The 16372-nt window shown below is 47.3% G+C and overlaps 2 protein-coding genes across 2 annotated transcripts in view; both read right to left on the bottom strand.

Annotated features, from left to right (window-relative positions):
- The window catches only part of LOC118582838 (ubiquinol-cytochrome-c reductase complex assembly factor 1), a 94135-nt gene extending 93428 nt beyond the window's left edge, over window positions 1-707 (bottom strand). The window contains exon 1 of the mRNA XM_036185960.1: window positions 235-707. Coding sequence (XP_036041853.1) covers window positions 235-258 — 24 coding nt within the window. The 5' untranslated portion in view covers window positions 259-707. The remainder of the gene's footprint in view (window positions 1-234) is intronic.
- A 10939-nt stretch (window positions 708-11646) lies between these two features.
- On the bottom strand, window positions 11647-15779 carry Gdf5 (growth differentiation factor 5). The gene is made up of 2 exons (XM_036185918.1): window positions 14990-15779; window positions 11647-13024 (listed from the first exon to the last, which is right to left on the bottom strand). The coding sequence occupies exons 1-2, from the start codon at window positions 15600-15602 to the stop codon at window positions 12150-12152; spliced, it is 1488 nt and encodes a 495-aa protein (XP_036041811.1). The 5' UTR covers window positions 15603-15779; the 3' UTR covers window positions 11647-12149.
- Between the last annotated feature and the right edge of the window lie 593 nt (window positions 15780-16372).

Below are 16372 nucleotides of genomic sequence, written 5' to 3'. Positions count from 1 at the left end.
GCGATCCTCATCACATAAAGATCCGAGGTCACTATCTTCTATAGGCGGAGAAGCCAAGGCCAAATGAGGGGTAAGACGAAGTGGGAAGCTGTCCCAGTTTCCCTGTGCAAAGGCGGCCATGCAACCGAGCTGTGGCACAGGCTCCCCCACTTCTCCCCGGCTCTCCCGCCCCGCCCTCTCCAACCCCAACCTGGAGACGCGCGTGCGTCTATAGAAAAGTATTCCTGCACTCACAAGGACTCGCACCAGCAACGCCATGTTCCTCCACGATCATTTCCGGGTGAAGGGTGGGCTTCCGGGATCCCGGTTATCACCACCCCCTCTGGACGCTGCCCTCTTGCTAAAGGGAGTCGGGCTCCGGCAGCGCAGGCGTAGATGTCGCACTGCGCACCCGCGCTTTCCCCGCTGTGGATCTGAATGGGGTTCCAGGGCGCGAGACTCCTCGCGGGTCCTCCGTCCCGGCTGTGCGTCACAAGGGTTCACGTTCTTCCCCCACAGTGCCTCCTGGACCTCTCACATCCCACTCACCCTTCGGGCACCCCTTGACAGCCGCTCCTTTCGTGACTCCACCCCCCCTGGAGACAGCGGGGCTGAAGCGAACAAGACCTCGGGCATCCCAGTAGTTTAAAAAGAGCCGGAGGAGGATGAGGACCTAAGAGCACGGTCCTGGAAAGCCGAGAAGGAAGGCTGTGACTTGCCAGACCTGACGCCTGGCAACAGAGGAACTTGAGGCGTGTGGTTGGCTAGTTGATGGGAGCATCTTGGAATACTGATTGTAAATGAACAGCCTGGCGGTGGTGGCGCACGCCTTTCATCCCAGCACTCCGGAGGCAGAGGCAGGCAGATCTCGCAGTTCGGGGCCAGCCTGGTCTACATAGAGGCTACGCAGAGAAACCCTGCCTTGAAAAAATTAGTAAATGAGGAGAAAGGAGGATGACAGGAGTTGTCTGTGGGAATGGGAGAATCGTCTTGGCTGAAGAATTCCTATATCCCAAGAGAAGTAGAAAAGAGAAGATATTGCTGTTTTGGGGACTGACAAGAAGCCAAAGAGCTAGCGATTGAAGTACTTCCTCTCTACCCAGTCAATAAGGACCCACTGAGTATTCCATATGTACAGGACACCGTCTGGTGTCTGGTAACCCCGTGGAGCTCATGAACTGGTTGGGGAAAGTACAGGCAGGTTTGTCCAGACAACTCGGGAAAAAATAAAAACTGACATGAAGGCACCAATGAATAGCTAATAAGAGCCTTAATATGGACAACATTGGTCAGCTTAGCCAAATAAAGCCTATCTAAGAAAGTGACATATAAGGTTTTTCTTTAACACAAAATTTCTTGTAGCCCAGGCTGACCTCAGGCTCTATGTACCCGAGGCTGGGCTTGAAGTTCTGATCCTCCCCTGCCTCCTCTCCCAAGTGCTGGGATTACAGGCTGTGACACTACGCGCAGACTCAACGATTTTGTTTTCGTTTTTTGAGCAGGTCTCCTGTGTAGCTGTGGCAGGCCTGAAACTGGGAACCAACTACCTCTGCCTTCCGACTGCCACCACATCTGGCAAAATTCTATTTATTGAGTTTGTGGTTTTTTAATGTTTACATGTAGAATGACTAAATTAAGCTTATGACAGGGCAAGACAGTGCAGAGGTAGCTCCTCTTGTTTTTTTTCTTTGTTTGTTTTTGTTTTGAGACAGGGTTTCTCTGTGTAACAACCCTGGCTATTTTGGAACTCACTCTGTAAACCAGACTGGCCTCGAACTCACAGAGATCCCTCTGCCTCTGCCTCCCAAGCACTGGAATTAAAGGTGTGCACCACCACACCCAGCATTCCATCTTGTATTCTTGCTGAGACCATTTCAGATTTAACTAGAATTTGATCTCCTTAATGGAGAATCCTGTGGAAAATTACCCAACTCTATTCTAGGAACCCAAGGTCAAGATGCCCTAGTTAACCTATTCTAGCTTCTGTTAAACTGTCTGTTTGTGCAAACCTCCCCCTCTAGCTAACCCCTTATCTTAGCTTCTGTTAAATTGCTTGCTTACATGAAGCCCCTGCAGCTTCCGAGGGTGAGGCCAGGATGTGGTTTCTAGCTTCCAAAACCCCGTGCTCCAAACACTTAGTGATACACTTAGGATGCAAAGAATACTTGAGTGTAGTCCCAGCTGACTGAAATAAAGACTTTCAATTGCCTATAAACTGTGTCTGAATGTTCATCTCTGGTGGACTTCCTGTAACAAATTAATTTAGATAGATAGATAGATAGATAGATAGATAGATATACACATATATACTAATTCACTTTTTTTAGGTTGAAAAATATTCTAAGTGGTATTCAAAAATATAATTCAAGCCAGGAGACGTGTGCATACTTTTAGTCCCAATGCTTGGGAGGCAGAGGCAGGGGGAATCTGAGTTTGGGGCCAGCCTAGTCTAGAGAGCTCCAGGACAGCCAAGGCTACACAGAGAAACTCTGTCTCAAAAAAACTTAAAAAAAAGTTTGCATGAGGGTCTTCCATCTTGTCTCCTCAGTGACTATTCTAACTTGTATTCCTGCCTACAGTATTGCAAGTGTTCTCTTTTCTCCACTTCCTCACCAACACGGTTATAATAGCTAATCTCATAGAAAATGATATTTCATTGTGGTTTCAATTTGTACTTCCCTGATGATTAATGTTGAAGTATTTTTCCCATATGCCTACGGCCAATTACATATCTTTTGGGGAGAAATGACTACTCTCAAAAATCCTTTACCCATTGTTTGAGGTTGGTGTTGTCTTTTGGTTGGTTGAGTAGTTGGATGAGTGATTTGAGATAGGTCTCGCTAAGTAGCCCTGGCTGGCCTGGGATTTCCTGTGTAAGTCAGACTGGCTTTGAACTCAAGGAGATCTCTACTCTGCCCACTGTGTTCTGGGTTTAAAGGAGTGCACCACCATATCAGCAGATGTCAGTTTTGAGGTGTTAGGGATCAAACCCAGAGATTGCACATAGCAGAAACGGAGCAAGAACTCTATCAATGAGCTACCCTTTGCCTAATTTTTAATCAGATAATTTTGTTGCTGTTAAACTGAGTGAAGTCTTTATATATTTTGGATATTAACATCATGTCAGATATATAATTTGCAAATACTTTTCCCCATTCCATAGGTGTCTCTTCGTTCTAATAATTGTTTCTTTTTCTAGTTTGAAGTAGTTACAATTGTCATGTTTTTGGTTTTGTTGTTTCCATACTTTGGAGATATTAAACAACTGGGATTGGGACTTGGTAGCTCACTCATTTAATCCCAGCACTTGGGAGGCAGAGGCAGGTGGATCTTTGTGAGTTCAAGGCCAGCCTGGTCTACAGAGCAAGTTCCAGGACAGGCTCCAAAGCTACACAGAGAAACTCTGTCTCAAAAAAAAAACAACAAAAAGAATTACTGGGATTGGGCATTATGGTACATGCCGTTAATCTCAATATTTGGCAGGCAGAGGCAAGCATATCTCCATTAGAGGCCAGCCTAGACTACACAGAGAGTTCCAGGATAGCCATGACTATATAGTTAGATTCTCTCTAAAAAAATTAATAATAGTAGTAATAATAAACTACTATGGAGCTGGAGAGATGGCCCAGTGTTTAAGAGTGAATACTGCTTTTCTGAAGCACCAAGTTCTATTCCCAACACCTACATGGGGTGGCTCACAGTCACTTGCAACTCCAGATCCAAGAAGATTTGATGCTTCTGGTTTCTATGGGCACCTGCCTGCATGCATGTGCATGCATACACATGAGCACGAGCACATACACACATACACGAGTTTAAAATAATGAAAATTTAAACATATGTAAGTGTATGTTTATATATATTGAAGCCAGGTATGATTGTCCCTTATCTGTAATCCCAGAACTCAGGGTCCCCCAAAGATTACCAGTGCCCCCAATCAGCAGGAAGTAGTCTAAAAAAACTATGCCCACATTCCCAAAATATTGGTTATAAATGTTTGTCATCATTTAGGGGGATTGGTTACAAGTTATTATTGGTAATAGTCAGGAAAAAAGCTGAACAAAGGAGATTAGATTCAGTGATCTCATTCTAAAAAGAAAAAGAGGGATATAGAAATAAGGATAGATTATTGAATTTACTTTAATCCAAAAAACAACTATTAATCTCAGGATATTTTACATTGGTATGGATTTTAGCTTATTGATACAATTTAAAGTTATTTCTATTATGTATATTTCTACTCTTGTTTAGGATATCGTGCTTAAACAGCTCATTTAAAAATGTAATATGTAATTAAGAAATACAGATTAATAGTCATCTATAATAGCAAACATACAGTCATGTTAGGTATGTTTTCAAGGTCATATGGAGATATAGTTCATATAGATAGGCGATCTTCAAACATTTCAAAGACCTACAGAATATAGCATTTTAAAGGTTTTAATAACAGACTTTTCTTGACAGTGAGACACATCTGCTCCTGGCAGCACCAATTACTTTAAAGAGGATGAGGACATTGAAGAAACTCCATATGAAGCTTGTTTTCTTTATGGCAAAAGCTAGTCATGTAGGCAAAGAAACTGCCCTTGCCTCAACTGCTAACGGTTACTGTCCAAACTGGACCAGCAGTATGTAAGAAAGGTGACTGCCAAACTTTGTCAAGACAAGGTAAAATAGTCCTTCAGAATTCCCTGCTTCACAGGAAAGTCTGTTAGATATGCTAGGCCTGTAGGCCAGAGTTGGATGCCCCAACATTACAGAGGAACTTTGGGTGACTGTCCAGGCAGCCCAATATCCCTGTCATTAGGTAACATTTCATCCTTCTGGGGTCTTTGATGGAGTTGAAGACTAAATAGGTATAATTACAGTTTTCCTTAGTTACGATAGAAAGTAAATTAGATACCAAACTTTAGACTCACCAAGATAATATAGATAATTATTTTCTCTAATTTTGCCAAATGTAAATGGATTTGATATTGTTACTGTAATTCTTGCTCACTAACTTTTTGTCATATATAGTTTTACTGTATTAAGGCTAAAATCTTTCTTTTTAATTACACAAAAAAGGGAAAATGCTGAACAATCCTTTTCTACACTATGAATATGTATTACTCTCATTGGTTAATAAAAAGCTGATAGGCTGGTAGCTGAGCAGGAAGCTAGGCAGGAAAGCCACACTGAAAATGATGGGAAGAAGGAGAATGGACAAACACCAACCAGCCATTGGGGAAGTAAGATACTAGAGGACAAGTAAAGCCACAAGCTACATGGCAATACACAGATTAATATAAATGGGTTAATTTAAATGTAAGAGCTAGTTAGTAATAAGCCTGAGCTATTGGCCAAGTATTTATTTTCATATATAAGCCTCTGCGTGTTTATTTGGGACTGGGTAGTCAGGATAGGAAATGTCTGATTACATTATAGCTCTAGTTTCTTCAGCTAAATCTCTTAAGACATTATTTCTAGACTTCTCACTACCACATCCTCCTCTGTTCATACTGTAATGGCTTAGATCCAGAAGTTAGAAAATCAGCCAGGCATAGTGGTACATACCTTTAGTCCCAGCACTCAGGAGACAGAAGTGTAGATGAAATATTCTGTCTTCTGCCAGTTTAGCTCTGTCCTGCCAGCCAGCTCCCAAATAACTACATGGAGACTTCTTATTAATTATAAATGATTGGCTGATAGTTTAGGCTTGTTACTAACTAGCTATTACATCTTAAATTAATCCACATTTCTTATCTATGCTCTAACATGTGGTATACCTTTTTCAGCATGGCATGTTTATCTTCTTCTCCCCACATCTCCTGGCTACTCTGCCCTTCTTCTTTCCAACATTCTCTCAGTCTGGCTCTCCTACCTTACCTCTTCCTGCCTAGTTATTGGCCAGTTAGCCCTTTATTAAACCAATGAGAGCAACACATATTCACAGTATACAAAAGGATTATGCTACAGTATTTCCCCCTTTTGTCTAACTAAAAAGAAAGGTTAGCTAGCTCAGTAAGTAGAGCATGAGACTCTTAATCTCAGGGTCATGGGTTTGAGGTCCATGTTGGGCACCAGATGTTACATTTATCTAATTATTCTTTATTAATAAAAATCTGGAGTCAGATATCAGTTTAAGAACCTAAATGATCAGAGAAGTGGAAGAGAAGCAACCAGTGACCTCCTATCTCTTCTGTTCCTCCATCCCAAAAGACTGAGATCCTCTCTAAAGCTTGCCCTACTATTTCCTGTCTCTATCTATCCTCAGTCCTCCAAAACCTCTATGATTAATTTTGGTCAGCTAGTAGCTAGCTCCACCCTCTGAATCAAAGCAAACTTCACTGTCAGAATGTGATTAAAATATCTCACAACATAGAAGCAAGCAGATATCTGTGAATTTGAGGACCTCTTGATCTATATAGTGAGTTCCAGATCAGCCAGAGGTACACAGTGAGACCCAAAAAAAGTCAGAAAAATCTCTAAAACAAAGCCAGGTAGGGTGATATACTCACATAATGAGCACTTTTGTCCACTTTTATTTCTTACTTTCTTCTTGCAGGGTTAGGGTTCAATCACAGAGTCTTGTACATGCTAGGCAAGGCTATATACCTCTGAACTATGAACTGTTGTCCCAGTCCTAAAGCTCTTGTACTACACTTGTTGTAGCATTCAGGCAGCCATATTACATTCCAGTAGCTCCATGGGCTTCACAGACACCTACAACATCATACTCTTCCAATCTGAAGTTGGTGAAACTACATTTTTCATCCCATACTTACTTATGGAGTTGGTTTCATGGATTTAAATGGGTAGGGTTTTTCTTCCTATTCTGTTTCATCTACTCTCATCCAGTCTTCCTTATCCCAACAGGTTCTTCATTTTCTTTTCCATTTATGCATGAAACTTAAGAACATTATAAGTATGAAACTTCCCTTAGAGTACTAAATACAAGAATCTAGCACATGGCAAGCCTTTGGTAAACATATGCAATACTTCTGACTATCATTATCCTAACACTCAGTGCAGTGTCTGTGACTGACTAGACCTTCAGTTGATTATTTATTAATCAATCAATGAATGACTAGATCAAAGATTGGATTGATTCATTGGTAAAGTGAATGAATGCCCTCATATACTGAATCTAAGGAATTATAATTTTACAAGACATATATATATATATATATATATATATATATATATATATATATATATATATATATATACATTCAAGATAAAGGTTCTCTGTGTAACAGCCCTGGCCATCCTGGAACTCACTCTGTAGACCAGGCTGGCCTCAAACTCACAGAGATCTGCCTGCCTCTGCCTCTGCCTCCTGATTGCTGGGACTAAAGGCGTGCACCATTACTGCACAATGATTTCTATATTTTTATTTCACGTATATGAGTGTTTCCCCACATGTAGGTATGTACAGCACATGTATGAATGGTGTCCAAAGAGACCAGAAAAGTATACGGGATCCTCTGGAACTGGAGTTACAGATGGTTGTGAGCTGCTATGTGGGTACTTGGAGCTAAACACAGGCCTTCTGCAAGAATAGCAATGCTTTTAACAGCTGAGCCATCTCTCAAGCCCCAGATTTATAACTTTTATATTATCTTTGTTGTTGTTGTTGTTTGCTTGTTTGTTTGGAGGTTTGGAGGTTTGGGGGGGGGTTGTTTTGGTTTGGTTTGGTTTGGTTTTGGTTTTTTGAGACAGGGTTTCTCTGTAGCTTTGGTGCCTGTCCTGGACTAGCTCTGTAGACCAGGCTGGCCTCGAACTCACAGAGATCTGCCTGCCTCTGCCTCCCGAGTGCAGGGATTACAGGCGTGCACCACCAACGCCCTGCTCTGTTGTTGTTTTCAAAACAGAGTTTCTCTGTGTAGTTTTGGTGCCTGTCCTGGAACTCACTCTGTAGACCAGGCTGGCCTCCATCTGGCTCTGCCTCCCGAGTGCTAGGATTAAAGGCATGTGCCACCCCTGGCTGGCATATTATCCATTTTTTACAGACAAGGAAACTGAGGCTTGGAGAGGTTAACTAACTTAGCCTGGGCCACTTAACTGGAAAGTGGTAGAACCAGGGCTGGAACTCCCCAATCCCCACTTGTATGACTAGCTTCTCCCTACGGTGCTTCCTCACATGTGTGTTCAAATCAAGAGTCAGAACGAAAGCTGTAAGGCTTTCCAAGGTTGTGTGTCCCAGGCCTGGACAAGTTGTTCCTCCCGTTGTGACCCTGGGACACAGGATGTGGACAGGGCCCAGCAATGAGGAGCAGAGTGCTGGAAGCCTCCCGTCTTTCCTCCCCTCTGGGCCTCTCATGTTTCCTGCCCTAAACTCTGCTCTGCTATTTTTCCCAAGGAACTAACAGCATGGTGTGTCCCTAAGGAGATAGTTTTGGGGCCAGGGAGCCAAGCCAGGGAGGTGACTCCATTGCTAGCCAAGACAGGGGTCAGTGGACTCAGGGGCCCAGAGAGTGGGTATAAGAATGAGGAGATCTGCAGGAGACTTATGGTTACCACTCTGCCACTCCTCTGAGTAAAAAACAACAGAAGTCAATGGTTCTCTTAGGAGCGGACATGGTGGCGCACACCTTTAATCCTAGTACTAGGGAGGCAGAGGCAGGTGGATCTCAGTGAGATCAAGGCCAGCCTGGTCAACATTGAGTGTTCCAGGACAGCCAGTGCTACACTGTGAGGAACACACACACACACACACACACACACACACACACACACACACACAAATAATCCTCACATTGCCTATTCTTAGGACAATTCGAGGCACAATGATGACGTTAGCTAGTGTCTACTGAGTGCCATCTTTGTACCACTTACTCTACAAGGTTGAGAGTCTTTCGAAATCTCACAGCCAGCTTTATGAAATAAGTCATTAATATGTTGTTTCCCCCACTGCTTTTCTCTTTCATGTCCCTCTGTCCTTCATTTACTTCCCTTCTTTCTCAGTTGAGGAACCAAGCTGAACCAACTGGTACACACCTCAGTCCCAAAAGGCTGAGGACCAGCCTCGGGTGCATAGTGGATCGTAGGGCAGCCTGGCCACATGGCAGTACCTACTTCTTGTTCAAGGCTGTAACTTTTTCTTAAGATTTATTTTTGTTTATATGTATGTGTGTATGCATGCACACTCATACATATGTATTCACATATGTGTACAGGTATCCACAGAAGCCAGAAGAGGGTTTCAGATGCCCTGGAGATGGAATCGCAGGTGCTTGTTACCGCCTGATGTGGGTGCTGGGAACTGAACTCCGGTTCTCTGCAAGGGCAGCAAGCACTCTAAACTGCTGAGCTCTTTCTGCAGCCCCCAAGGTCTATACCTGACAGAAGACAGAACTGGTCTAAAACTACACAGCTTTTGAACCCTTCAGAGCTGGGGACTCTGGAGAGGAGAGTGTGAACTATGGAATAGAATAGAAACCTTGGGTTGTTTGTGTGTGTGAGTGTGTGTGAGTGTGTGTGAGTGTGTGTGTGTGTGTGTTAGAGGGGTATGTCTTTGTGTGCACATGAGCATCCAAGTGCAAACATACACATGTCCTGTGGATACATGTGTGTTATGTGTATGTAATCATGTAGAGGCCACAGGTTGATGTCTGGTGTCTTCCTCCGTCTCTCTCCACCTTATGTTTTGAGACAGGGTCTCTCTCACTGAACTTGGAACTCAAAGATTCAGCTAGGCTGGCTGCCCAGCAAGCTCCAGGGATCTGCCAAGCTCTCCCTCACCGGCACTGGGATTACAGACAGGTACTGCTGTACTCTGATGTTTATGTGGGTGCTGGGAATCAAAACTCAGGTCCTCATGCTTGTGTGGCAAGTACATTACCAATGAGTCATCTCCAAAGCCCCAAAAAGTTCTCTACTCTTTGACCAAGGATGTAGTATATAAGTATGGCCAGCTGTGGTGCTGGGGAGGAGAGTTCTCCAAAGAGGCCATTGTCCTGATCTGAAGGTTGGGGTGAAAGGTCTCTGCCACTCCCCGTGGTCAGATTGGATCCCAAGAGTTGGATGAAGGGGCTGTAAAATCTGGGTTGTTCCTTGGAGAAAAAGAGCTCCAGGGCAGGCTGGGGTGGGAAAGAGAGCTTCAGAGCTGTCCAGCCAGAGCTACGACCATTCACTCAAAGCCTAGCCCTTCAACAGGAAGAGCTCTGTGGCTCAGGTGATCCTCCACTGGCGCTAAGGCAAGAAGAACTTTCCAAGAAAGACGAGATACCCAACCCAGGAAATAAGTCCTCGGGGCAGCCAATGCCACCTGTGACCCCTGGGTGCTGTCACTCTGTGGGGCTCCAGTCGCCTTGCTCCTACACTGCTCCCTCTGTGCCCATAGCTGTCTCCTTGGCCTCACCAGCACCTTCCTCTGGCTCCTTCTTCACTCACACACCAGGCCTCTGTCTGCTGTGGCAGCTCTTTTGTTTACTTCCAGAGCTCCCAGGCTCACTACTAGCCAAACACAATGGAGCCAAGCCAGAGAGAACTCGGTTCCAGACTCAGTCTGGCCCCTCTGGGACAGGTAATAGCCTCCAAACCAAGGAGGCAGCTCAAAAGGAGGTTGCCTCCTGCACTGGGCTCTTGCTTCAGGTTCTGACAACCCAAAGGGGAAGGACACAAGACCTGCCCATTGTTGGGCAGGGATCCCTACTCTTGAGACAGCTTTGGCTGGGAGCCCTGGGAATCAAAGACCCAGCTGGAGAGAGGTGGGGAAAATTTTGAGGCCCTCTGGGTAAGAACCAGAGAGTTGGACTTCTGGTTCTTGTGTCTCTCCTTAGCCAGGTAGAATCTGGCCTTGAGCTCCACTCTGGGATCCAGGTGCCTAAATTTCCCCACCAGAGGACTGTCTTCTCCAAAAGTTCATGTCCCATACCTCCCCAAAGATTCTAGAAGAAAAGGAAGTAAGCATTTACTGTGGGCCAAGTTCCAAGCAGGAAGCACTGTGAGGATGCGCCTGGCATTTTCTGTCTGTCTGAAGTCAGCAGAGAGATGGGTGATTCCTGTGTAATTATATACTTATATAATGTGAAATGTAAAGGGAGGACTCCACTTCTGACTCTGGAGCTGAGTGGACAGTGAGGTGCTGTGATCACACAGAGCCAGAGAGCAGCCATGGGGTCCCAGGCCAGATCATGCCAGATCAATGGTCAGTGGCAGAAATGAGGTGCTGCCATGGGGATGAAGAGACCCTTGGCAGCCCAGATTCCTTGATGGAAAAAAGCAGATGGCCCCTTCAGTGAGGCTCAGTCAACTCTATGATTATGGAAGAGTGGGGGACTCGGGATTGGGCAGACGCTAGTGAAGGGAGTGGAGATGATTTGAAAGGAAATCAAGCCTCCTCCCCTCTCTTAAGGCTTCATTTTGGAGACAATGAACTAAATTAAGGAATGTAAAACTCTAGCTCTTTGCTAGGCCCCAATGGAGCAAAAGGAGCTGGGGACCAATAGGCCTTTGGAAAGATCGGAAATGGGGTTAGAGGTGAGTACTGGCCCTGACTGCCTTTCTGCTTCAGTTCCCAGGAGTGGGGGTGGGGTCCAAGCCTGAGAAACAGTTTATACCTGAGGCAACCCACCTTCTCTCTCAGGGTCAGCAATTCTTTAAGGGGTCTAGGTCCCCAGGAGTAAACAAGAAATCTGCCACAACTTTAGGCATGAAGATTCAGCTTTTTATCTCATCAATGTACATTTTAGTCTAACAGTCTAATGGGCTCATACTCTTCACCCTTACCCAAGTCCTTTCCCCTTCTCAACCAGACCAGGCAATGAACATCTCATCTGCCCTAGGGGTGGAAAGCCACCAGGCACAGAGGTGACTCACAGAGGGGATGGCACTGTGGCTGTCCCATGAAGTGCTTAGGATAGCACCAGGTCCTGTGGAGAGTCTGAAAATGAGGCAGCCCTGGGCAGGAGAGGTGGTTGACTGAGTCTCATTCAGGAACTCCTCTCCCGGGTCTCAGTTCCACTCAAGAGTCTGTTCTCTGGGCCTGTCGCTGCCTGTCAGAGGAGAGGAAGGGCCGGGATCTTCAGATGGGGGACTCATTATTCCAGATCACACCCCGAGAGTATGCCTGCTGAACTCTCCTTTCCTGCAGGCCGCCGCTTCCCAACCCCTCTGTGATTCCAGGAGCATGAGGAGGGGTTCTTTCTGGATGTGCCAGCCTGGAAGACAGAGGGCCAGTGCTGCTACCTGCAGCCACAAGATTCCACGACCATGTCCTCGTACTGTTTGTACACCACGTTGTTGGCAGAGTCAATGAAGAGGATGCTAATGGGGCTCAGCCGTGTGGGCACACAACAGGTGGGTGGTGTGGATTCAGGGTCCATAGAATTCATCAGGGTCTGGATGACTGCGTGGTTTGTGGGCTCCAAGTGGGAGCGCAAGGGGAACTCGCATAGTCCTTCACAGTGGAAGGCTTCATACTCAAGGGGTGCAATGATCCAGTCGTCCCAGCCCATGTCCTTGAAGTTGACATGCAGAGCCTTGCGACTGCAGCGAGCCTTGAGGTTCTTGCTGGGTCGCTTGCCCTGGCGATTGGCCAGTGGGGCCCGCCGTTTCCGCCGCTGGCTGAACAGGTATTCATACACAGTCTTGTCGTCCTGGCCAGAGCGGGCCTTGATCTCATTAAAGAACAGGTCCCGTTTCTTAGTACGACCAAACACCAGGAACAGGGCCTTCTCGTGGACCTGTCGGGCAGCACGTTCAAAGCCCAGGCCGCGGAGGTCCACAGCCCGGCCCCGTTCCCAGGCCTCCAGCTCCAGGCACAGCTGTGCTGAGTTCTTAAAATTTCGGAAGAGTTTCCAGATGTCGAACACCTCCCAGCCAGACCCGTCCAGGCCTGGCACGGAGCGCACATCCAGCAAGGCTGCCGGCTGCCGACCGCTGGGGCAGCTGGACAGCTTCAGCTGGGCAACCCGCCCGCTACTGGGGACGGCTGGCTTGGCCATGTCCAAGGGCTTCTTCCGCAAGATCCGCAGTTCAGCCCCCAACAGCCCATCCTTCTCCAGAGCACTGATGTCAAACACGTACCTCTGCTTCCTGACCACAGGGCCTCGGTCATCTGGAGAAAACAGCCAGACGTCAATTCCTGTCGCTTCACCACTGCAGCCTGCAACCTCTGGGCCTCCAGGGAGGACCTAGCTCTCTCCCACTCAAAAGAGATTTCTCTAACCTTTTCCCCACTATGGCAGAAGCCAACACCCAAACGACCAAGATCCTTTTTCCAAGTGAAGGTAGGTGTGCCACTTTGTAGGCTCTGAGTGCCCCCGTGACTTGGGTTGAGGATACGTGCTAGTCCACCCCATCCATGGCCCAGCATGATCATCTCCCATATGTAAGCAGGTGGTATGTGCGTTTAAATTACCCACTTTTCCGGAGGAGGAAACTGAAGCCCCGGTAAATTCAGGGATTGATTCCCTGTCATCTAGCTGGGGGGAAAACAGAAACAGAACGGAAGCCTAGAACTTTAATGCTCCTTCCTGACTTCCTTCTGCCTTAAGGATCTCAGCGTTCTCATTTCGGGCAAGGCACAGAGTTGGGCAGTAAATGATGTAGGTAATATAGCAAATTAATAACAAAGCCAATCTGTAACTCAACTGCCCTAGTTCCCGGTCTAACAATTTTGTGTGCATGAGTGTTCCAGTTTGTGTGTGTGTGTGAGTGTGTGTATGTGCAATTGGGTTCGTGATTGAGTATAAGGTAATATATATGCTGTTGGCATATGTAAGTACAGTTGGGCTTCTACAAATACTTGAAAAATGATGCTATATGTGTGTGTGCATGTATGTGATTCATTAACCATATGTATAAAATATAAGGTGTCCGTCCCCCCCCCCCCGTGTGTGTGTGTGTGTGTGTGTGTGTGTGTGTGTGTGTGTGTGTGTGAAACTCAGTGGTATCTCCAAATCAGCATGCCCTCCTTCCTAAATGCCAACATGCCATTAGGGAATATTCAAATATTGCTCTAGAAGGTTACTAATTAGGCCTTTAAACTCTCCATCTCCCCCTCCCCAAGCTCCCTTAGTGCTGGGGGGACACAAGGACTTATTTTACGAGCCCTAGAGGGGTCACAGCTTTCCCTGGCTGGGCAGGCAGCCAGGCCACCTCCCCCACCTCTGCCAGACCTGCTGCCTCTGTACCTCCCCCCCCCCCTGTCATTCCCCTACAGACCAGCTCTAATGAGGAGCCTCTCCCACTCTCCGGCCCCTCCCCCACCCTGCCAGCCAAAGTCCCGAGACTCAGAACCAGAGCCTGTGAACTTCAAGACACCTCAGCAACTGCTAACGGCCCAGCTAGCTCTGCACTGTGGCGAACCTGAGGCTCTGAGAAAGGAAGGGATTTGCTGAGAACACACAGCATGTTGGGAGGAAGAGTTGAGTCAGTAACACTAGGTGGGCAGACCTCCCGAGAAGCAAGGAAGACAAGTGTTCTCCCAGGTTACTTATGACAACGGCGTGTATTAGGATAGGACGCGAGGCGTTCACAGCTGAAGCTCTTGGACATCACCAAGTCCAATGCCCATGTAGCATACGTACAGGAAAACATACCCCAGGGGGAAAGGAGCTTTCTAGGGTTACAGCGTGAGTTAGACCCTGGGTCCGCTGTGACTCCAAGATGGCACGATTTCAGTCTTCACAGATCCCACCCCTTTGCCCGTCTCTGAGGGTAAAGTGGAAGACCCACAGGGACCTAAGGTTACTTTCTCTCTGCTATCTGAGGGAAACCTAGGGTGTAGAAACTTTAGCGTTGCAACCCACGCAAAAGTATGACCCAGTAATCAAGAGTAGATCTTGGATTCTAGTGTCCAGCTGGCACATCTTAGCTCCTTTATGGCCCATTCTGCACCTTGCAGAAGTTGGGCTTGGTGATCCCTAGATGCCTCTAGTACTGGACTTGGTATGTATGAGATAAGTTCCAGACTCCCACCCTAGGCTGGATACACACACTGTCCCCCACCTGCACACTCCAGGACTTTGGAACTCCTGGGTCTGTGCAAATGCCCCTCCCTGCCACCCCACCCCCTCACCTTGCCCTTTGTCAATAAAGCTGGTGATGGTGTTGGCCAGGCCAGCCTCCAACTTCACGCTGCTGTTGCGTCCCTTTCTGTCGGCATCGGACAGTGTCCTGTACAGCGAGAGCATGTATTCATGGGGTGTGATGGGGGGTGGGCGGAACGGCTCCTTGGGCTCTCGAGGGGTCCCAGGCTCCCTGGTCTTCTTCAGCAAGAAGGAACTGGGGGCAGCTCCTGCTTTTGAGGATGCTTTGCCCCCAGGAAGCTGTCCTTTTGGGGTTACAGTCCGTGCTGCAGCCTGCCTAGTATGGGGAGGTGGGCCTGGCTTGGTTTCAGGCCCACCCGATCTGGGGGGCATCTTTCTGGGTTCATCCTTCTTGGGCTGTGTCTGCCCAGAGCTTCCCTTTGCCCTGGCATTGGTGGCCCCCCCACCATAGCTGTGACCCCCTGGCCTAAAGATGTTCCGGGCCAGGGGTGGCCTCTCCTTGGCCTCTGCTTTGGCCAACCCTGGCCTGGCCCCTGGGGGTCTCTGACCTAAGTCGGGGGCACCCAACACAGTGCAGATGAGTTCCAGGTCCAGCCAAGCCAGGTGCCAAAGCAAAAAAGTGAGGAGTTTGGGGAGTCTCATCCTCTGGCCAGCCGCTGACTGACACCACGGAGAAAGGCAGCGGCAGCGAAGGTGTCTCTGGCTTGGCAGGAAGAACCATGAAAGGAGAGGGTCGTCAGGAGCAGCGGAGGCGGCAGCAGGAGCAGCAGCAGGCAGGGCTCTCTCCTCAGTCTGAGCGTCTTGAAGTCCGCCGGGCGTGTGTCTGTATCCAGTCCCATAGTGGAAACGCTCCCGTGTCCAGACGTGCACCGTCTCCAGTCAGCAGCTGAAAATAACTCGTTCTTGAAAGGAGAAAGCCGACCGCCCCCTTTCTCCCGCACAACTGACTGAGGGCTTGAAGGAGGCTTGTATAAGGCTGAGGGATTTTTCCAAGAAGGAAGAATGGCGTAATGCTGCCTGTGCGCTCCAGTTTTTTTTCCTCTCTAATTTTGAATCCTTTCCAGTGAAAATACTTACACACACACACACACACACACACACACACACACACACGAACCTGCAGGTGCTCAGAAAAATCTTTTACAAACCTGAACTCAGGAATTGGAAATGGAATTCCAACCCAAACCAATTTAATTACTCTCTGATGTCTTGCTGTCTAAATTCATTTAAGTGCGATATATTTATGTGAAAAAAATCACCGCTGCCCTTTGGAGGCCACGGCTCACGGGGGCTCTTGGCTCAGAGCCCCACAGCGGGACTCAGGCTTAGGGGGCCTCCCCATCCCAGAGCAGACTCAGGGGTCTTCACCTCCACCTCCTGCAGCAGCCCACCCCACCACCCCGAACAGAGAT

The sequence above is a fragment of the Onychomys torridus genome, chromosome 4 (genome assembly GCF_903995425.1).
Source record: "Onychomys torridus chromosome 4, mOncTor1.1, whole genome shotgun sequence".
Taxonomy (NCBI): Eukaryota; Metazoa; Chordata; class Mammalia; order Rodentia; family Cricetidae; genus Onychomys; species Onychomys torridus.
The sequence above is the reverse complement of the archived record's forward strand: the minus strand, read 5'-3'. Positions and strand labels throughout refer to the sequence as shown.